At 47.7% G+C, this 23,057-nt stretch overlaps 1 protein-coding gene across 2 annotated transcripts in view; it reads right to left on the bottom strand.

Moving 5' to 3' along the window:
- Nucleotides 1–23,057, bottom strand: part of PLXNA4 (plexin A4) — a 538,710-nt gene that overhangs the window by 473,229 nt on the left and 42,424 nt on the right. For both annotated transcript variants that reach the window (XM_071552881.1, XM_071552882.1), the window contains exon 3: nt 8,545–8,727. In XM_071552881.1, the coding sequence (XP_071408982.1) occupies nt 8,545–8,727 (183 nt within the window). The remainder of the gene's footprint in view (nt 1–8,544; nt 8,728–23,057) is intronic.

The raw sequence follows: 23,057 nt of genomic DNA on the forward strand, positions 1-23,057 counted from the left end.
GCACTCAGTGAAAACACAGCTCAGCCAGACCCTGCACAGAAATTGCTGAAGAGTCAGAAAGCAGAGAGGGGGGACTTGAAGGAGAGATGTGGAAAATTAATTGCTCTCTGTCAAAATTAGGCTCTAACCCTTCCTAGGGGCATCAACCTTCCTAAAGAGGGAAAAAAAAAAAAGGGAGTTTCCCTACTGCAGTTAGTGCCTGAGATGAGCAGTGAGGTGGCTGCGGTGAGACAGGGACAGGTTGTAGCTGGAGGTCCCAGAGCAATGGAAATGAGGGATGCGAGAGGCAAAGCAGTGGTGCAACCATTAGTGAGTATTTAAAACAAGTGTTGGCTGCACCAGCTTGGCAGCAGAATCTGAACACAGGGCCCCTTGGTGTGGTTTAGGGCAAAGGATGGATCACAGGCTAAACCCAGGCTGGAAGGGACTGCCCAGAAATCAAACCAGGTTGTTCTGTCCATTCAGGCCTTGGGAATGTCCAAGGTTGGCAACTGCACAGCCTCCATGGCAACCTTCTTCAGTGACTGCTTCTTTCTCATGGGAAAAAGCTTTTCCTCATATCCAGCTCTAAGTGCTTCCATGTCAACATGTGTCTGTCTCACATCCTCTCCACTCATGAATGTGAAGAGCCCATTTCCATCTTCTCAATAACTTCCTTGCTGGCTTGGGAATGTTGTTGTCCTTCCATGTTTTCTTCTCTCCAGCCTGAATAAGCTCATTTCTCTCATCCTCTCCTTTAAGGGCAGGTTTTCCAGCAGCTGGTCAATCATAGAATGGATTGGGTTGGAAAAGACCTCTGAGATCATCAAGTCCAACCCTTGGTCCAACTCCAGTCCCTTTACCAGATCATGGCACTCAGTGCCACGGCCAAGCTCAGGTTAAAAACCTCCAGGGATGGGGAATCCACCCCCTCTCTGGGCAGCCCATTCCAATGCCTGAGCACTCTCTCTAATAAGAATTTCCTCCTGATCTCCAACTTCAATTTCCCCTGGCAGAGCTTGAGCCCATCGTGCCCCCTTGTCCTATTGCTGAGTGCCTGCCCTTCACTCTTTCCTGAACCTGTTCTGGTTGATCAACAAGATTGTTGTTCTGAGGAGCCTAAAATTGGGCACAGATATGGCCTAGCAATTGAATTAAAGATTATCACCTTCCCCTCAATCCACTGGCAGTGCCCCTGTCTGTGCAGCTGAGGGTGGTGTTGGCCTCTCTGCCCAGGCACACAGATGGTTCATGTGCAGTTTGCTGTTTACAAGAATGCCCAAGGACTTTACAGGAGAGCTGCTCCCCAGCCAGCCAATCCTCGACCTGAATCATTCCAAAAAATCAGGATGTACAAGTCTTGCACCTTTGATTTCACCCTTAAAGACAATACCCATTCCCCCAACAATTTTAGGTGATGTTGGACTTTATTATCACCAGGCAATAATTTCTACATGACAAATGGGCCTCCCTGCCCACACTGATTTACCACCACCACCCCTACTGGTACCACCCAACATGAGCATCAAGAGCCAAGTTCACCAGAGCTACAAAAATCCCCAATTTCTGAATGTTACAGCCAGACAAACAAACATCTCTTCAGGCATCTGAGCTGGCAATGACTTCTCAAAGAGGGGCTGCATATCCCCACAGCAGACAGACAACCACAGCCTTCCCAGATGTCAGATGCAGAGAGGAACCAGCACCGCTCCATCACAAGTCAGTGAAAGCACCAGACTCCTGCTGATTTAGGAAGCTGTGAGGAGAGGCCAGGGTGAACAAGCCCCTCTTGCAGAAACCATCCTCCCAGCAGGAGCCAGAGCTTCTCCAGCATGTTTTCAGAGCAGTCAAGTCCACTTGCCAAACAGTTGGTGGGAAAAAAAATAAAATTCAAAAGAAGCCTGACTCTTTCAAGGCAGCAGAGGGAAGGAGAAGGAAGCAGAGTTTCCCTGCTGACACTCACACAGAGCTGTCAGCAGCAGGATACCCCCCAGAGAATATCAAAACTGAGCAGGGTTTTTAGTCTTGAGTGTATTTAGAAACCCACTTGCCCAGAGTAACAGTGAGAATCTCTCTGCCTGTAGGTACCATGAGACTGCCATCCTGGGCATGGCAAACCCAGGGGTGCCACAGGAGCTCCTGCTCCTTGGATGGGGGATGAGGTGTCAGAGGAGAAAAGGGAGATACTCCTCTCCACGAGGGAACATCATGGAATCACCAACACACTCAGAGCTCTGTTGACCTGTGGGTTTCTGTTTATCTCTTGCACCCTTTTACCTTGCTCTGATTTCTTTGCATGAAAAGCTGCATTTCATAGAATCACAGAATTGATTGGGTTGGAAAAGCCCTCTGAGATCATCAAGTCCAACCCTTGGTCCAACTCCAGTCCCTTTACCAGATCATGGCACTCAGTGCCACAGCCAAGCTCAGCTGAAAAACCTCCAGGGATGGGGAATCCACCCCCTCTCTGGGCAGCCCATTCCAATCCCTGAGCACTCTCTCTGCAAAGAATTTCTTTCTGCTCTCCAACTTCAATTTCCCCTGGCAGAGCTTGAGCCCATCGTGCCCCCTTGTCCTATTGATGAGTGCCTGGGAGAAGAGACCAACCCTCACCTGGCCAGAACTTCCCTTCAGGGAGTTCCAGACAGTGCTGAGGTCACCTCTGAGCCTCCTCTTCTAATTTCATTCCTTTGTTGCCCATCCATAGAAACACAGAATAGTTTGGGTTGGAGAGGACCTTAAAGACCATGTCTTTCCAACACCCTGCCACAGGCAGGAGTTCTTTCCACTAAGACCAGGGTGCTCAAAGCCCCATCCAACCCAACCTTGAACATTTGCAGGGATGGGGGAGACACAGCTCAGCACTTGGGGAAGGACCTCACACACTGCCAGTCCCACCAGGATTGGTTCACCTGCATTCTGCTAAACAGAACAAACCCTGCTCTGGGAAAGGATCTCACCCCACACATGAGGGGAAAGTTATGAAGGGAAAAGGACTCATCACAGCAATCCATGGCAGTAACAGAGCTGCAGGTTTGGGTTCCCCTTGAAGTTGTACTCACCCTTCCCCAAACCAAGGGGCATCTTCTCCAAGCCACAGGCTGACCCCATCAATACCTGTCAGCACTTCCCACTCCCTCTTTGAGGCAGGTGGGCTACAAACAGCCTGTACAGCCACCCAGGAGAGCTGTCAGGGACAGGGCAGCCACAGCTACACATCCAAAAACCTGCAGGAGCTCAGACTTGCATGTGCTGTCCAATCCAATTGTGTATCAGAGAAAGCCAAACTTCCCCAACACCACTGTGGGATGGCCCAAAGTGAGAACTGCAAATCCAAACCTTCAGATCTCAGATTTTCCCTGGGATGTTTTTGTCTCTGGATCCAAGGAAAGCAGAGTCTGGAGGGTTCAGGGTAATCCAGGGGGTTGTTTCTGGAGCTGGTCAATACTGAGACTTTTCCTTGATACCTGTTGGAAGCTCTGGCCAGATTTCAGAGCTGTCTGATATGAATGAAAACCTTCACCCCCAATGGCAAGCCCAAATCTAAAAATCCCTTCAAAGACTGTAAACTGATGGGATTTGATGGAAAATGAAATACAGGCCACAGAGTGAAAGTGTTGGGGTTTAAGCCAAAGTTCTGTCTCTGCAAGGAATTTAGAAAAGGCTGAGTGAAATATTTGGATGAACTTAAAAAATCCTATTTCTTCTGGGGGAGTTTTAAATAAATGGAAATTTCTACTGCTCCATTTTCAAATAAACATTTCAAAATGGACCAGGAGCTTTGTTTTGTTGGAAGTACAATTCCCAGGGCTGCTCCCAGGTTGACATTTGTAAGCTCAGCTCACCCTTTACACCTGCATCTGCTCACGGAATAACTGCAGGTAAGTTGTATTTCTTTGACTGGAAATGATCTGCACAAGAGTAATGACCCATAAATTAAATGCCATGGGAAGGAAAACAAGGATTATGGAATCCTGGTACACTCCCTTAGTGATGGCAGGTATTTGTGGCACAGGATTTGGCCATACACAGCAGGAAAAGAAATTCCAAACCAAGGACAGAAAACATCTCCATGGGTACATCTCTGGTTTTCTCCTGCCACTGGAGTGAAGAGCCAAGAGTGGAATGAGAGATGGAGCAAAGGAAAAATAAAAAGCCAGTGGATTTTGGCAGGTGGATTTTACAGCAAAGTGGTTTGCAGGAAGGACATACCTGGGAATCTCTCCTGTGCCTTTTGACTAAACAGACTAAACTCAAGTGAGGTTTTTTTGTATAACCTGAAAGGAATTCAAAATTCCCAGCCATGGGTGTTGTCCCAAGCACTCCCCATGGCACTCAGGAGCCAATTTCCAAGGAAGTCCACCAGGCACCTGGATTATGAAGCTGTGGCAACACTTACTGATATGGCACAGACACACAGGGCACACCATGGGCTGGCCAGCACAGGAGGTAATTACAGATACCGGGTTTAAACCACAGCACTGGGAGATTAAATATTCCTCATTAATCACCACCCCAGCATCCTTAATGCCCACAAGTGGTCAGGAGCTGCTTTTCCATCCCATCTCACTGGCTGAGTTAAGCTCTTTGATATGCTCACACATCTCAACACTTCCTGTGTTAAAATGCATTTTGAGCAAGGGGAATTGTTCCCTACAAATTGCAGGAGAGAAAATGAGGTGTGGAAACACCAGAAGTTTCTGGCAAAGAGCCGAATCCAGCTGTCTCCCAGTCCACTCCATCTCCATCCCCAAGATGCCACCACCATCCATCCTTTAATCCAGAGGCATTAAAGGAAACCTTTAATCCATATGGACAGGGGGGGGATTTTTCTTTCCCGTAGCTCTGCATTTTTATCCTATTTATTCCTTCCTTCTGCAGGGCCGGGCTGTGCTGTGGCCAAGCCAGCAGAACTGGAGGGAACATTTCTCCAGCACATTATTCAGTGCCTTCCTGATGGGCTGCACATGCAGCTTTGTCAACGAGCAAGGGTTGCAGAATGGATTTTGCCTGGGGCAGTGAAATAGCTGGGGCCAACCGTGTCATTTGCTTTCACTCACACTTTCCCTACCCTATCTCTGTCTTGGTTTTTGCCTTTTCTTTTCTCCCTTTGTTGTCTTGGTTACATGGGCAGATTCCTGATATGCTGCTAGTTTTCATTTTAATGATTTGCTCCTGCAAAGCACAATATTTTGTGCCACTGGATAAACTCCCCTGACACGTGTGACATTTGTATATCAACTAACAGATATTGCTTTATGACTGTGGGTATTTTGCAGAGAATTCGTGGATCACATAAATCAAGATCAGATAAAACAGTCTGCCACTTTCTTATAAAAATACACACAGAGGAAAATACTGAAATTGCAGGAAAAAACCGGAAAGTTTCACCAAAACCATTGTTATGGGTTCACCCAGGTGGGCCTAGATTTGGGCTCTGAAGTCTGGACTAGGCCAAAGCTGTCAGCTGACTTGAGCTGGGCTGAGCTAACAGCTGACCTCTTCTAGCCAGTAATTTTGTATTCCATACCACATTATGACATCATCTCCAGGGAAGTAGGAACCAGTGTGGGAGTGGTTAAGGCAGTCGCTTCTCAGCCCTCCTCTTGGGAGGACACACGATGCTGTCCCAGGGGGGATGGAGAGGACCAGGCCCACCACTGGCTCACAGGGTACCGCAGGAAAGTAAAATGTGTTGTTCTGGGTCTCTCCTTTCTGCTTGGGTTTGTCTCCCTGGGGAATAAGCTTCTTCTTAAGTAATGTGTAGTTAGGACAGTAGAATTTGTGTGTTCGTTAAGAAGTTGAGGTGGGGAACTTGTTGTTGCAGACTTGTGTGAGTGAATATTTGTACTCTCTTCCAATTGTCTCTTTCTTTCTGTGAAAAATACATGTAGATTTAGTATAAATGCAATTTGAAGTGGTTTTTTTCTTTCCCCTCTCTTTTCCTCCCTTTCCCTGGTGTTAGGAGGGAGGCTTTTCTCTCTGTGCTTGGGGGGGTTGGCAGTTGCTTATCTCAAACCAAGACAACCATCCTGGCAGCAAAGTCTTCCAACCACTGAGTAAATCCTGATATCTTGGAGATAATCTCATCACTCTTCCTTCACATTATCCAAAATATTTCACTGCAGTTTGACTGAGTGGCTGCATTGCACCAGGAGAAGCAGCAGGACATCCTATGCCTGGTAGGATCCAACAGCAGGGAAAATAAAGATTGTTCCTGGAATTTGTCCCCTGGAACAAGGAGCTTTGTCTGATCCTACAAAGCCTATTCCAACTTCCTATTGTTTTTAACACAAAATCAAACTTTACAGGAAAAAAATGGATTATGCTGAAGGTGCAATCCCAAGGCAGTATTTTCCTTGCCTTTTATTCAACAGCAGCTGATTGATGAGCCAAGATGGAAAACAAGGTGGTAAAAAGTCTTGAGAGGGGTCAAGGAGCATCAACTGAAAGTCCTGAGTGCCAACCTGGCCTCATGTGGCACCCAAAATGGAAACCAGGCTGGTGCCCTGAGCTCAGATACCCTCAGGAGCACTGGAAGAGGACAATGTGTGGAGCAGAGTCTGTGACTGCAGAAGTCACAGCAAGGATGGGGTTGAACCAACAAGAAACTAAATATTTCCAGGACTCTGGATCAACAGGTCCAAAACAATCACACCTGTTTGGGGAGTCTCATTTGGCTTTGTGTTCTGCCTGTCTGGTGGTGATTTATTCATCCAAGAAAGGTCTCAGCCCAAGGATCCAGCCCTGCTCCAACTCACACACCCAAGGCACCAACTACCACAGGCAGAATATCCAGCACATGAGGAAAAAGGGAATAAAATGAAGCTCTCAAGTTACATCAGCCACTTCAGCTCCCCTGTTCTCATTCTTTACCCTATAAGGCTGTCCCTGCTCCCCACCACACTCTGCAAAGCATGGAAAGCTCTCCCTCCTATTTTCCCCTATTAAAACAGAATCAGATCTTGGATTCTGCAAAGGCAAAGACAGAGCTGTGGCTGAGTTTGCTCCTCCTGGAGCCAAAGGAAAAACCAAAAGCTTGGGAGTGCAGGGAGGCAGCAGTGATTAATTGTTAAGGTCTTTTGGATCTTTACCATTCAGATCTCAGCTACCCCATTCCCCTCCCTGCAAGAGACTGACTGGAGAACTGAACAGTTTATTATGATATCACAGCAGACAGGGAAGCAAAGCCTAATTAGTCAGGGGAGGAGATTATTTTTATTATGACCATTTAAAAAACAATTTGGCTCCTTTTCCACCTGTCTGAATGAAAAAAAAATCTCTTTTCAAACACACCCACAGCCTTTCCTGTGTTAAACAAAGCCAGAGACATTTGCCAGTGGGCAGGATCCCATTTCCCTTGGAATCCTCCCTCAGCATGAGGAAAATGCCATCTCAATTTACAGCTCTGCTTTCTTATCAAGTGAAGAAACAGGTTAAGGAATAAAACCAGAGACTTTAGACATTCCTTAAGCAACCATGAACAAACAATTCCCTTCCTTCCTCTTGTCTGCTCTGTCCATCCTCTGCACAAGCCATAGCAGATCTCCTTTTCAAAGTTCCTTTACCCAGTTTGGAAGTATTTACTTGCAAAAAGGATTCAAGGAGAGAGCAACACCCAACAAAACCCTCAAGGCTCTGTGCCCATCTCCCTTCCCAACTTCTCACCATTACCATGGCAAAGCCACAATCTCCTTGTCCATACAATATTTCACCCCACTCCTGGGCTGAGCATTCACACAAACACCTTCAGACCAGCACAGAGAGGTTCAAATGGAGGCAAAGTCTCCATCAACAGCATGAGAAGGTCATTTTAATACCTCTTTTTCCCTTGAGAAAGCCACAAGTAGAGGATTTCACCTCTCAAGCCTCTCTACTATTGCCTTGCATGGCAAACTACAGAGCTACTGCCATGCAAAGGGCACATTTCCAGTGAGAACTCACAGAGAGGAACATCAATACACTCCTTATTGCATTTGATTTTATGTGGCACCAACCATAAACATAAAGCTCATTATCCTTCAAGGCACAGCTTTCTTTTGATGAACATGCTCTTCCTTCAGCACAAGCACCCGGCCTGACAGAAGCAGAGCAACCACTAATCCCATGTTTGGACTCGTGGTGAAGTCACAGTCCAGTCACGTTGCTCTGAGCAAAGATCTCCAGAGCATGAATCCTCCTCTCCCAAATTTCAGCCACTATCAGTTCTCCTCCAGCATGCAGAGATACCCTGTGATCAGCTACTTAATTAGAGATGGTCTGAACACAGACAGTGCTGTTGGATGGGAATTATATCAGATCTGTCTGTGTGGTTTGACTTCAGAAACATTAACCTTCTGATGAAGAACAATTTGGAGGGAGGATTTTCTCCTTTCTGAGATTACCTCTGAAACAAAGACAAAACCAAGGACAACAAGTTTTATGCCAATCAAAATACTTTTTCTATCCTCAAAACAGGAGCACCTTAGGACAAGGACTGTGCTCAACAACAACTGTGCTCAACTCAACACAACACCTCAAATCACCATAAAAACATTGAATTAGAAAACCACAGCAAGGTCTTACCTTCTTGAGCTTCCCACTCTTGGTGCCCACAAAAGCCAGGGAGTGGTTCTTGTAGACGTAGGCAATGACTGAGGTCATCCTGTCTCCATCCTCAGTGAAAATGGGGAGCCCTCGAACCATGGATGATACTCCCAAAGGGGCATTCATATCCAGGCCACAGAAGTTGTCATCGATGGTTAACAGCTGCAAACAAACACAAGGAGTTTGTAAACAAGTGAAGTCACCAATTCTTTAAGCCATTTGGGAACTATCCACCCATTGCATAACGTGTCTAATTTATGCAGGCTGACAAATCAGGACTGGAGAAAGACAGAGTGGAAAAAAAGTTCTGTGATGAGTTATAGAGACAAAGAAAACTGGAAACTTGGTTCTCTTGACTGACAGCCCAGCAGGATACATTACTTTAAGCCTTTTTCCTACTGCTTTACCAGTCAAGACCCAGCAATCAAAGACAAAAAATCTGCTGAAAATGTCTTAAACATCTAGTTCTGTCAAGAAAAATGGTTCCCAAGGGATCCAGAATAAGAACCACAGAGCTAAATCTGCACTGGTAAATAAAATAGACCTTGATCCATCCTCTGGTCCTGAGACCCTACAGAATAATCACACCTATGACACCTAAAAAATCCTCCCAAATTCCAAACTCTGTAGGACTGTTCATGCTATATCTTGGAAATTACAGCCTTCCAAAGCATGTCCAGGAATCATAGAATGGATTGGGTTGGAAAAGACCTCTGAGATCATCAAGTCCAACCCTTGGTCCAACTCCAGTCCCTTTACCAGATCATGGCACTCAGTGCCACGGCCAAGCTCAGCTGAAAAACCTCCAGGGATGGGGAATCCACCCCCTCTCTGGGCAGCCCATTCCAATGCCTGAGCACTCTCTCTGCAAAGAATTTTTTTCTGCTCTCCAACTTCAATTTCCCCTGGCAGAGCTTGAGCCCATCGTGCCCCCCTTGTCCTATTGCTGAGTGCCTGGGAGAAGAGACCAACCCCCACCTGGCCAGAACTTCCCTTCAGGAATTATCTGGGATTGTCAGCCCAGGCCAAACCTGCAGTAGGGGCCATGGTAAGAATTAAATACTATAAACTCACAGCCCCTTCCATTACCTAACAGGGATCCAAGAGAGCTGGAGAGGAACTTTGGATGAGGGATAGAGGAACAGGACACAGGGAATGGCTTCCCACTGCCAGAGGACAGGGTTAGATGGGATGTTGAGAAGGAATTGCTGGCTGGGAGGATTGTAAGACCCTGTCACAGGTTGCCCACAGAAGCTGTGGCTGCCCCTGTATCCATCCCTGGAAGTGTCCAAGGTCAGTTTGGAGCAACCTGGGATAGTGGCAGATGTTCCTGCCCATGGCAGAGGGACAGAATGAGATGATCTTTAAGGTCCTTTCTGACCTAAACCATTCTATGTTTCTATGATCACCCATCTTACAGGGATCCTGGGATCCACTGAAGTTCTTTGGAGAGCAGGGAAGGTTTCACAGCTTTAGGGAAGCTTTCCAGCATTTGTTGGAGATACCAGAACTCCCAGCAACCAGAGAACAGCCCCTGATCATTAATTCTGCTGCCTAAACTCTTAACACCTGTTGTATTTGAACCCAACAGGTTTGTCACCAGACAGGTTACAGAGCTCCACAGAACAAGTCAAATAAACCTGAAGCCCCAAATCCCACAGTACCCAACTGCCAAAGCAGTTGGACTTGATTAAACTTCTCTGGGACCACTCATAGATTTGAAGTTAAGCATCTCCTTAAAGTGTCTTGCTGGACTAAGGCCTAGGAAGGCACTAATTAACAGCACAGGAAGGTTGCCTAGTTTTAATATATCAGCACTAAAGGACCATGACAATTTGCTTTGTCTGAGCTCACATCTTCCTGGAAACATGGTTAGAATAAGTGATGCTCCTTGCTTGAGTTCACAAGCAGTAAAAGCCTGATAGTTGGTTCACTTTATCCTCACCCAGCAATTACAGGCAATAATTACAGATGGTTTTACCGAGTGGAAGAATAATGTGTCCTAAATGTGTTTATAAATACATAAAACCTATGAGGAATTCGAAGGGCCATTAGGAGGGATCAGCTATCCTGAGCTCTGGCCTGCAAAGAGTCATTAGTGTTTGTGGACTGCCCTTTCAGAGCTAAAACAGCGGCTCAAAGAGCAATTAGTGAGCAGATCAACAGCCTCCACCAGCAGCAGGCAGGATGCTGCTGGTCCACAAGACCAGAGGAAAGTCTAAGATAAACCTTCATCCCAGTTTTGTCACACAGGTCAGGATGGGAATCCATGATCAGCAGAGGAAAGGAGATGCGTCAGAAAATAGACACCTGATTCCAAACGGACTCCAGATGATCCACAAGACTAAATATCTAACACAAAAATGCATCACACTTTGAAAGAAGACTGAGCTATTATAAGGCCTCTTGATGTCCTTCCCATCAAGGATGTGAATTGTCCTGTGGATGGAGGATCTGACAAGAATCCATCTCTTCAAGTCAGGCACAGTTTGCCCAGAAAATTTTTAAGCTCTCAAATTAATGTAATGTGTATTTCAAGGGTATAATAAAACTGCCTAAGTGCTCATTCTAATGGTCTGTCAAGCTGAAAAGAGTCACTTCAGACTGAAAGCAAGAAATTCCCAAATGGCAGAAAGAGGAGAAAGGGAAGAAAGTTTTCAAGGCAAACAAGACAGCTTCCTTCACCACCAAGAGGATAAAAACCTTAATAGTGCCAGCAGACATCTTACCTTGGGTGCAGCACACAAAGCTCCGTCTCAAAGAGGAGGAAATTACACTGACAAGCGGCGAAATGATACAAATCAAGCAGAGCTGGCACTGGCAGAGGCATCCTTAGAGCAGCACAGCCTCCCACACACTCCCCTCCCTGCAGAGCAGCCAAAACTCCAGCTGAAACACTTGAGAAAGGACTCCTACAATCGTCTGGCTGCCTCCCTGCACCTTCAGAACCTCAGGCAGGAGCCCCTGCCAGAGCCAGAATTTACAGACCCGCAATCACAGCTTTAACCACAACCACCTGTGGCTGATCTCCAGCCCCACCTGCAACCTGTTGAGACTTAATTGGTCTAATTGCCACAGGTTGGTTTCTCCTCACCAGCCTGGACCAGCCCCAGCTGAACTCACACCTGCCCTTAATTAGGCAGATGTCATGGTTTGCCCCAGAACAGACACAAAACTAAATTTAAGCCTATTTATTTCATCTTATTTCCCTTACTGAAGGACACGTTCTTATAGGAAGGGCTTGTAAAGAAATACTGGCAGAGATTTTTGGTTTTGTCTGTATTGATAGGAAAAGAAATGAAGGTTTTAAACTAAAAGAAGGTAGAGTCACACTAGATGTGGAGAAGAAATTGTTTATGATTGAGCTGGTGATGCCCTGTCACAGGTTGCCCAAAGAAGCTGTGGCTGCCCCATCCCTGCAAGTGTCCAATGCCAGGTTGGAACAACGTGGGCTTGTGGAAGGTGTCCCTGCCCATGGCAGGGAGTTGGACTAGATGGTCTTTAAGATCACTTTCAACCCAAACTATTCCAGGATTCCATGTCCACTCAACGTGCTGCTGGGTGGGTGCCAGAGCAGCAATCCCAGAGTTGTGGTTTGCAATATGGACAACCCTCCCCCAAGAACAGGAGCGAGGCCAGCAAGCCACACGCCACATGAAAACTATTTTCATTTCACATATTTGGGTTATTTCCTTTGGGGATCATCTGCCAAAAAAAAAAAAAACAACCGCCAGCAAGCAAAACCCTACAAATAAACAGCACTCGGGCTCTGCACAGCTGTGGCTTTCAGCTGCACACAGGCCTTTGTAGAGACAGAAATACAGTCATCTTCTGCAGCAAAGAGAAACACGTAAGGAAGTTTGGATTTATGATGAAAGGGTCAGGAGTTGCAAGCACAGGTTTATTTTCAATTCCAGACACTCCTAGCAGCAATATAAAGTAGCCACGTTAAACTCTCTGGAGCTTCTCAGCTTGGCAATTTCACCTTAACGACTTTCCAGAATGAAAGAGGAGGTGAGGACATGAATTCACTCTGCTTCTAACAGGGCTGGGATGGCAGGGACAGGCAAAGCGAAGGTCTAAAGAGGGAGGAGTAACATCAGCAGTTCTTGCATCCTGAGCAGTTAAAATCTAAGCTAAAATCTCAATCTAACAGTTAAAATCTAAAATCACGGCACACTCAGCAAATAACTTGGAAAGAAATCATAGAATCATAAAATGGATTGGGTTGGAAAAGACCTCCGAGATCATCAAGTCCAACCCTTGGGCCAACTCCAGTCCCTTTACCAGATCATGGCACTCAGTGCCACGGCCAAGCTCAGCTGAAAAACCTCCAGGGATGGGGAATCCACCCCCTCTCTGGGCAGGGATGTTCAGCCAAGGAGAGGAGAGTGAGGGCACACCTCATTGGGTCTGCAGCTTCCTCACAAGAGACAGTGGAGGGACAACACAAATCTCTGCTCTCTGTGACCAAGGAATGGCTGGAGTTGTATTTGGGATGTTTAGACCAGATATTAGGAAAATGTTCTTCCCCCAGGGGGTGATTGGATACTACACCAGGCTCCCCAGAGTGATCAGCCTGACAGAGCTCAAGGAGCTTTTGGGCAGTGCTCTGAGGATAGGATGTGACTTTGGAAAAAATTTGTTTCCAGAGAGAGTAATCAGATATTGGAATGGGCTGCCCAGAGAAGGGGTGGATTCCCCATCCCTGGAGGTTTTTCAGCTGAGCTTGGCCGTGGCACTGAGTGCCATGACCTGGTAAAGGGGCTGGAGTTGGACCATGGGTTGGACTTGATGATCTCAGAGATCTTTTCCAACCCAATCGATTCTATGACTCTTAAAAAAAAAGAAATCTAATGGCAGCAGGAGGGTACCCAAAGCTTGTGCTTCTCCTGCTTGCCTATGCATGTTCTCTTGGTGGTTTCAGCATGGTTTCAATGCATGGTGAACTCCTGGTTAGATGCTGGATTGCCCTGCCCATGGCATTAGTACTTTGCATTCTTGAAGCTGGGTTGGCTCTTCCTCTGACCTCCTGCTGCATCTCTGCTTCTGGCCATGCTGCTTCCAAGAGTCTCCTCTGACTCCTGTGAAATTAGTGGATTTTGGTTCATCTGCCCTTCTCCCCATGGTCTGTGCTGTGACCTTCAGCAGAGGCAGCACTGTTCAGCCCACTGGCTCTGCTGAGCTATTAAGTCACAGAATCACAGAATGGATTGGGTTGGAAGAGACCTCTGAGATCATCAAATCCAACCCTCAACCCAACCCCACTTTGATTACCAGATCATGGCACTCAGTGCCACATCCAGTCTCACCTTAGAAACCTCCAGGGATGGGGAATCCACCCCCTCTCTGGGCAGCCCATTCCAGTGCCTGAGCACTCTCTCTGCAAAGAACTTCTTCCTGATATCCAACTGAAACCTCCCCTGGCAGAGCTTAAGCTCCTGCCCACTTGTCCTACTGTTGCTTGCCTTAGAAAAGAGACCAGCCACCACCTGGCCAGAACTTCCTTTTAGGAAGTTCCAGACAGGGCTGAGGTCACCTCTGAGCCTCCTCTTCTCCAGGCTAAACACCCCCAGCTCCCTCAGCCTCTCCCCACAGCACTTGTGCTCCAGTCCCTTGTCCAGCCTCGTTGCTCTTCTCAGTTGGGTTGGAAGAGACCTCTGAGATCTCCGAGTCCAACCCTTGATCCAACCCCACTGTGATCACCAGCCCAGGGCACAGAGTGCCCTGGGCTGGTGATCACAGTGGGGTTGGATCAAGACATGTTGGATTCTCTGTCCCTGGAGGTGTTTAAGAGGACACTCAGTGCCACATCCAGTCCCTTCTCCAGCCTCGTTGCTCTTCTCTGGCCCCGCTCCAGCCCCTCAATCTCTTTCCTCAACTGAGGGGCCCAGAACTGAACACAACACTCAAGGTGTGGCCTCCCCAAGGCAGAGTCCAGGGGAAGGGTCACTGCCCTGGGCCTGCTGGCCATGCTAGTTTGGATCCAGGCCAGGATCCCATTGGCCTTCTTGGCCACCTGAGCACACTGGTGGCTCCTGTTGAGCTTCCTGTCAATTCAAGTCCTGGTGCAGGATGGACACAGCCCCTTTGACCTCCCCCTCAAGCCACATCATCAACATAATTTGCTGCCTGTTACTGCCCTTCCCATCCCTTGCATTCCTGACAGTGGCTCAGGAAAATGCTCCAGGCATCAACAGCTGTGGACCTTTGCCATCTGTAATTCAAACTTTTGTGAACAAAGAGATGGACTCCAACCAAAGATAGCACAGATCACCAACCAACCCACTCTTCAGAGGTTGGTCTGCAGTGTAATGACATCCAAAAATACCGAGCACCGTTTTCCCCCAGGGTGCCCTGTGATACAATGGAAGCTGGATGAAGAGCCAGCATTTGGAAATACATTATAATTGCACTCTGCTTTTCACTTGTGCACCCACAGCAGTGGTTACTGTGCAATTACATGTCACCATACACAAATGACAGTGCAGTTACAGTAACTTTCCCAATTACAGCCAAATTGCACCCGCTATGCTAAGAGCTTTTCATTCAAACACAATTCAGGAGAGCAAGAACAGAGGGGGAAAGTTACTCCAATTGACTAGGACTGGTACAGTCCTTTGGTTTTTAGGTCTGTAGTTTAAGCATCAATTCAAGGACTGGTGTCAAGTTTCCGGAGTGCTGCAGAATCTTAATGTAGTACAGACTTTTTATGTCTGTATTTATGTTCCTGCTATGCTGTGAGTGTTTCCCAACAGTCTATACCATGCACCTCCACGTCATAAAATCTGCAATTTCCTGAAGAGGAGGCTGCCTTTCTTCCAGAGACCAACAGGTTTCTTTAGTCTTCAGACCTTTGGCTTAGCAGAGCTGGGTGATTATTAGGAATTGTGTATAAAAGTAATTGTGCTATAAATTTAGCATCCTTTAAGTCACAGCTTTCTGTATTATTATGGAGCCAAAAGATGTGCACAAGGTAAACCCATTAGTGAAACCCTGTAGGTCTTCTAGACCCAAATATTATGATATTTAAGCAATTCTGGCAGGTATTTTGCTTTTCTTATTTCTTGATGCAGACCCCAGAGATGCAGACCAAACTTTTAGCATCTGCTGACTCAGTCACAGCCACAGAGCTGCAACTGCAAAGACTTTTCAGTCTTTCAGCCCATGGTTTTTTCTCCAACTCTGGTTCCTACTTTTCCTGGATGTAGCACTGGGTTCTTATGGACCTCTAAGGAACATGGTGTAGTGGAAGGTGTCCCTGACCATGGCAGGGAGGTTGGAAGTGGATGATTTTTGTGGTCTTTTCCAACCTAAACCATTCTATGTTTCTGTGATCAGAGGGAAATAGTTTGTGCCCCCATGAAGGAAAGTCCAAGAATGACTAACCAGAGAATCACACCATGGATATCAAGTGTGAAATACCCTCCTCAGCAGAACCACCTACTCCCTTTTTGGTCACCTGTAGAGAATATATTCCTACCACTACAAGAGAAGATGTAATTAAGGATCCAGCCTGAAAGACCAGCAGGTTAATGAGTCTGTGTTTCTGACTGATACCAACTTCACCTCCAAGTTTCTGCCAGGAGAAACACCCTCACTATGCCAAGATAAACAGGGCAAGGTGCAGAACTGACTCAGATACCTGTCAATGTCCTTCAGTGGGACGTGTGCACTCTCTGTGTTTGGAAATTGCAATTTAAGTGGTATTTCAGGTGCCTTGGTGGGTCATCACAAGACCCCAAGAGTGTGATGTAGGCAGGGAAGAGGGACAGCACCTCCAGCAGCAGCACAGAGTCAGACTGGGGTAGTACAAACACTCCCATTCATGGAATTCTTCCCATCCCACATCCCAAACACCACCACTGTATCAGCAGATCTCCCTTTTGTGTTGTTGCATTTCCACCCCTACAAAACACCTCCAGTACCACCACGATTCCAAATCTGAGCATCAGCACCCCAGCCCATGCAGGTGGGGGGAAAATCAGATCCCAAAGGTGTGTGGTCACTGAGGTTCATCCCCTCACAGGTGGCAACTGTACCTGTAAACAGGGAGGATGGATGTGACCTGAAGAGCAGCAAGTGTGACTGTAAAAGGTGTAAAAGGAAGCTGAGAACTTCTGCAGTCCCATAAACATCCCCTTGCTGGCTCAGAGGATCAAATGGATGAGGCACTGAAGGATAAAGAGAGGAAAATAATCTCTGTGGCTCTCAGATCAGTGCTTTAAAAAATTCACTGAAAATTTTTCACAGCCCAAAATAAATAAAAAAATTAAAAAGAGAGATTATTGAGCGTAGAGACTCTGCCTTTGAAACTGCCATGGACTGTTGGGTAAATAAGCATTTAGGGATTTTTCAAAAGGCAAGTATTGATCAAATAAGCTGCTAGAGCTCTTCTGTGAGAACTTATTCCAGCAGCAAAGCTGTGCTGTACACCTGAAACACAGGAGCACTGACTTTCCCTGGTGCTACTGCAGCTGAGATGGGGAAAAGAGTCCCAGATCGAGGAAATCTTGGGTGAGAAAGGCTTTTGTGTAAGCAGAAAGACACCTTTGAGAGAAGGTGCTGCATTTTATCCTAAAGGATGCCACATTTCCCTGATCAGCCAAAGGCTGTCTATGTAATAAACTCCTCAAACCATCAACTGCAGTGTTGGGAGAGGTGTGGGAAGAGACTGGAGCTCTGTCAGCTGTGCCCTGCAATCCTGAACATCCTTGCCATAACATGGGTTTCTCCCAGGCATGGCTATCCAAAAGAGATCCCCTAACAGAGGGGCATTTCCATCCCCAAATTCCAACCTCTCCTGTCCATCGTCACCAGGTGGACACAGCAGACACACTGCAGAGTTCCTCAGGTCTCCACAATACCATCCTTGCCTGTTGCATGCAGTGATGAAGGGTGTTGGATCCTTCTCCTGCTGATCACAAAGTGTGTGACTCATTAAGCCCCAATATTTATTGGCAGCAAAGTGATTAAATCAGCATTTCTGGGGGCATTTCTGGCACTGCCAGGCACTCCTCATTCCCACTGGAGTGACACACACCAGCACCTTCCTGCAGAGTCCTGCTGCCTCCCCCACACCAGCATCACCACGATTCTCCACTGACTCACAGTTGTTGTAATTATTATTTTGTTACACAGACAAAATGATCATTTGGGCTGCAAAGTGCCACGTGCACCGTCAAGCACCGGATAAATGAAACAACCTCAGCGCTTTGCATGCAAGGAACACCTTCGCTGGGAGAGCCCAGCGCCTCTTTAAAGCATTAATTAAGCCTCACAGAGGTCCTGCAAAGGTAATTTAAGTGCTGTAATGAATGAGGTGTGTGTGCTTATACAGCACGGGGAGAGCTTGGCTGGGCTTGCTCAACAGATAAGAGAGATCCAGGGCTGCTGTATCCGGGACAAGCAAGATGCGTCTGGTCCTACCATCTCAGAAAATGAATTTAAAGCAGGCTGGTTATCAGTATAAACAACAAACCAAAGCACTCGAGCTCTGAAGAGAAAGATCTCTCGCCTGCTGCCACTATCGGTGAGATCTCGGTACTTGAGGAATTCAGAGCGCAGGTATCGGGTGAGTGTAAATTCACTCAAGCCATTAAGCTCCAACTCCTCCTGCATCCCAAAGTGGGATGGTGCAATATATAAATACTCCTGGAAAAGCTGGTAGCCCATGGCTTGGACAAGTGTACCCTCTGCTGGGTTAGCAGCTGCTTGGAGGGCCCAGAGAGTGTTGGTGAATGGGGCTGTGTCCAGCTGGGAGCCGGTCACCAGTGGTGTCCCCAGGGGTCTGTGTTGGGTCCAGTCCTGTTTAACATCTTTACTGATGGTTTAGATGAGGGGATTGAGTCCATCATCAGCAAATTTGCTGTGACACCAAGTTGGGAGGGAGTGTCGACGTGCTGGAAGGCAGGAGGGCTCTGCAGAGGGACCTGGATAGACTGGAGGGATGGGCTGATTCCAATGGGATGAAGTTCCACAAGGCCAAGTGCAGGTCCTGCCCTTTGGCCGCAACAACCCCTGCAGCGCTCCAGGCTGGGCACAGAGTGGCTGGAGAGCAGCCAGGCAGAGGGACCTGGGGGGACTGAGGGACAGGAAGCTCAACAGGAGCCACCAGTGTGCCCAGGTGGCCAAGAAGGCCAATGGGATCCTGGCCTGGATCCAAACTAGCGTGGCCAGCAGGCCCAGGGCAGTGACCCTTCCCCTGGACTCTGCCTTGGGGAGGCCACACCTTGAGTGTTGTGTTCAGTTCTGGGCCCCTCAGTTGAGGAAAGAGCTTGAGGGGCTGGAGCGGGGCCAGAGAAGAGCAATGAGGCTGGTGAAGGGACTGGAGCACAAGTGCTGTGGGGAGAGGCTGAGGGAGCTGGGGGTGTTCAGCCTGGAGAAGAGGAGGCTCAGAGGTGACCTCAGCACTGTCTGGAACTGCCTGAAGGGAAGTTCTGGCCAGGTGGGGGTTGGTCTCTTCTCCCAGGCACTCAGCAATAGGACAAGGGGGCACGATGGGCTCAAGCTCTGCCAGGGGAAATTGAAGTTGAAGATGAGAAAAACCTTCTTTGCAGAGAGAGTGCTCAGGCATTGGAATGGGCTGCCCAGAGAGGGGGTGGATTCCCCATCCCTGGAGGTTTTTCAGCTGAGCTTGGCCGTGGCACTGAGTGCCATGATCTGGTAAAGGGACTGGAGTTGGCCCAAGGGTTGGACTTGATGATCTCGGAGGGCTTTTCCAACCCAATCCATTCTATGATTCTAAGTGGGAGGCTCTTGGAAGCAGGGACACCGTCACAGTTACAGCCCTGTGTTTCTTGGTACAGGATCCCAACCAACAGCCCCAGCCCATCCATGAGTGCTGGGTCATTCCCTCATTAGGAGGAGCAAATTTTTATTATTCCCTTCTGCAAACTCCCTCTCTCTGCCTCTCCCACTCTCTCTCTCTGTCTAAATACGTGCCTGGCTAATATTGCTTGTTTACAGGATAAATCAGCTGAACAAATCCTATTATATTTTGGAACACTGACAATGACGGCGTAATGACATTGAAAGAGGGAAAATATGATGTTGTTCCTACTGATCTAATGTCACCCACATGTTCTATGAGCTATACCAGCTCCAGTACTGCAGGGAGGAAACAGAGGTTTCTTTGTCTTTACCATTTAGTTGTATGTCTGTCTGAGTGTCTTGCCTTTCCTGGTTTCAAATCCTTCTTTAAATATAGAATCATAGTATGGTTTGAGTTGGAAGGATCCTTAAAGACCATCTAGTTCCAACTCCCTGCCATGGGCAGGGACATTTTTCACTATCCCAGGTTGCTCCAAGCCCCATCCAGCCTGACCTTGGGCACTTCCAGGAATGAGGCAGCCACAGGGGAGGAGAATCTACACGACAAAGCAGCTGCAATGACTGCTAGGCCTTAAACTGAAGAAGCTTGTGAGTTGATGTCACAAAGGAGATCACAGAATCATTGAATCATAGAATGGATTGGGTTGGAAAAGACCTCCGAGATCATCCAGTCCAACCTTTGGTCCAACTCCAGTCCCTTTACCAGATCATGGCACTCAGTGCCACGGCCAAGCTCAGTTTTAAAACCTCCAGGGATGGGGAATCCACCCCCTCCCTGGGCAGGCCATGAAGTTCCCACCTGGTTCTGATCCTGCTTCTCTCCCATCCTGGAGTTCAGAGCAGCTTCACTTTCTCAGCACAGAAACAAAGGTTTCCAACCAACTCAATCACAGACACAAAAAGGAGATGAATATCCATGAAGGAACATATGGAAAGATGAATGTGTGGAGGATTTTGGACACAGGTTGCAAAGCTGGGTCTAAATCACAGTTTTATCACAGGATCACAGAATGGATTGGGTTGGAAAAGACCTCCGAGATCATCAAGTCCAACCCTTGGTCCAACTCCAGTCCCTTTACCAGATCATGGCACTCAGTGCCACGGCCAAGCTCAGGTTAAAACCCTCCAGGGATGGGGAATCCACCCCCTCTCTGGGCAGCCCATTCCAATCCCTGAGCACTCTCTCTGCAAAGAATTTCTTTCTGCTCTCCAACTTCAATTTCCCGTGGCAGAGCTTGAGCCCATCGTGCCCCCTTGTCCTATTGCTGAGTGCCTGGGAGAATGTCAAGTTCTACTTTCTGTGTTGTTTTCTGGAGGAAAAAGGTGCAAAAAAAGTCAGCATTTCACCAAGCCATGTTTGTCCCTTTACTGGCATCTATCATTGCAACAAACTGATGCTGAAGAGGAGGAGGATTTGGAGGTCTTGGGACAATACTAATAAAAAGCCTCACAAACAAACTCAGAGCAAAAACTATACCTTACATCAGCAAAGTCATGCAAAGCCAGGCTGGGAGTGTCTGGGGCAGAAATATGGTCAGATGTGATTCAAACACCTCTCTGTGGATAAAACAACCTTTCCCATCTCCATCTTCACACCATCCAGTCTCCAGGATGTCACTTCCAACATCTGTGTTATCCTACTTGGTACAATGGGGACCCCAGCCATGCAATTTGGGTAAGCAGAAAAACATGAATATTTCAAGATGGTAAAAAAAAGTCTTCTATATTTCCTGGAATATAAATAAATAGCCAGGCACATCAGAGCATTTCCAGAGGCTAAATATCCTCACTGATTCTCCAAGTTCTAAGACAGACCCTGCACTGTGTTTCACCCCAACAGCTACACTTGCATCAGGCAAAGGGAGAAAGGGTCTGCAGAGGATTTATCCCAGGGAAGCAGTGCTGGATGCAGCACCCCCTCAGCCCCCTCCTCAACAGAACAGGCATTGTCCAAACTCCTGCACTCAGCTGTCCCTGCTCCGGAGGTGCTTTAAATAGCATCCTGCTCACCAAGGCAGCTTTGCTTCTGGCTCTTCCAGGACATCTGGGCTTTGCTTTCTGCTTTCTTTATTTTTTTTTTTAAACCAAAACTCTTGCACAAGCATTCCCCTTGGCCTGTGAGGCAACCTCCTGGAGAGGCAACACGAGGTCAGGTTTGCGACGTCGCTGATCTCGTGGCGCGGAAGAGAATGTGAGGAGATCGTATGGAGCCCTCCAAAAATGCAAGGCTGAGCCACAGGCAACCACAGGGCCTGACCACAGAAAAAAACAGCTTTGGGTTGCTGGCAGGGGAAGCAGCAAAGAGCAGTTCCCAGAAACAAATCTAACTGCCCACGTGGCAAGAAGCTCAGGGAGGTGGCACAGGGAGTGGTGGAGAAGTTGGCAACTTGCTCGCCTGGGGCACCACCAGGAGCTGGGGGTGATGCTGAGGGATGCTGAGGGATTCTGAGGGATGCTGAGGGATGCTGAGGGATTCTGAGGGATGCTGAGGGATGCTGAGCTGCTCAGGCAGAGCCAACATGGTGCAGGAATGGGACTGCTGGTGGGGGAGGGAGCTGTGGCTGGAATATCTCAGACACAACAGCGACTTTGCAGCCTTGGGTCCTGCTCTGCCCTCAATGAACATTTTGTGTCAGGAGGGTCACCCAGTCATGAGGAGCTGGGAGAGAAGAGCTCTGTGAGAGAGGCTTTGGCACTCAGCCACTTAAAGGCCCCGGGCTGCCTCCTGCTTTATGCTTGGGAAGTAAATAACTGGGTTTGAGAAGGAGGTTTTTTTCCTCTAAATGTGTATTTTTGTTCCCAATGCATGTCTATTTTTTTTCCCCACCAGGACAATGAGGATTGTGGAAGGAGAGGTTTCAGAAAGGGGGGAGGGTTGATAAGAAGGTAATTAATTACTGCCATCATCATTTCTGCATCCACTGATCTGGAAGTATCCTTTCAAGGACAGGTGTTTAATGCTGGGAACCTACTTAACACCTCAAATGCAATCATCGTCTCTGTGCAATTAGACCCTGCTTTACAGCCCTTAAGTGCGAGCTTCAGTCCTTGGAGGGGATTAAGAGTTTTTGGTTTTCTCTCCCCCAAAGCCTCCAAAACCCTCTTTTTTTTATTACCTGGAGTGCAGAGCACTTCACAGAGGCAGGGAAGTGTCCTCATCCCTGCTGGCTGAAGGCAGAGAGGTGGCACATGGGAGGAAGAGTCATCATCAATGGAAAAGAGAAGATGAACCCACATGCTGCCAGAGGAGCCCCTGCAAAGGAGCTCTCACCAGGTTGGGATTTACATCCCCATCTGAATAAATGGGGGATTTGGGGATGTCTGGAGGACTGAGGTGTTGCTGTGCTCAGCTGAACTAAGAGCTCATGAAGATGCTGGGGAAGGGCTGTGGTGCTCACTCAGCACTGCTCAGCCACAGACATGTATGGAAATGGGAAAAGCCAGGAGGGTCCAGTAGCTCCCAACCATCATGTCTCTGGCATGAACACCAGGCATGCTACTCAGTGGCTTAGTGCTAATTAGTTAACGAGCCTGCTGCTCACCTCCCAGAGGAAAAGGTGAGGAGAATTTCCTAATTCCAGCTCAGAGGGGCCAGGACCTTGCTCAGAGCATGGGAGACAGAGAGTCAGCAGCTCTCCAAAAGCCTGAGGAGCAGGATC

Source organism: Pithys albifrons, chromosome 3 (assembly GCF_047495875.1).
Source record: "Pithys albifrons albifrons isolate INPA30051 chromosome 3, PitAlb_v1, whole genome shotgun sequence".
Taxonomy (NCBI): Eukaryota; Metazoa; Chordata; class Aves; order Passeriformes; family Thamnophilidae; genus Pithys; species Pithys albifrons.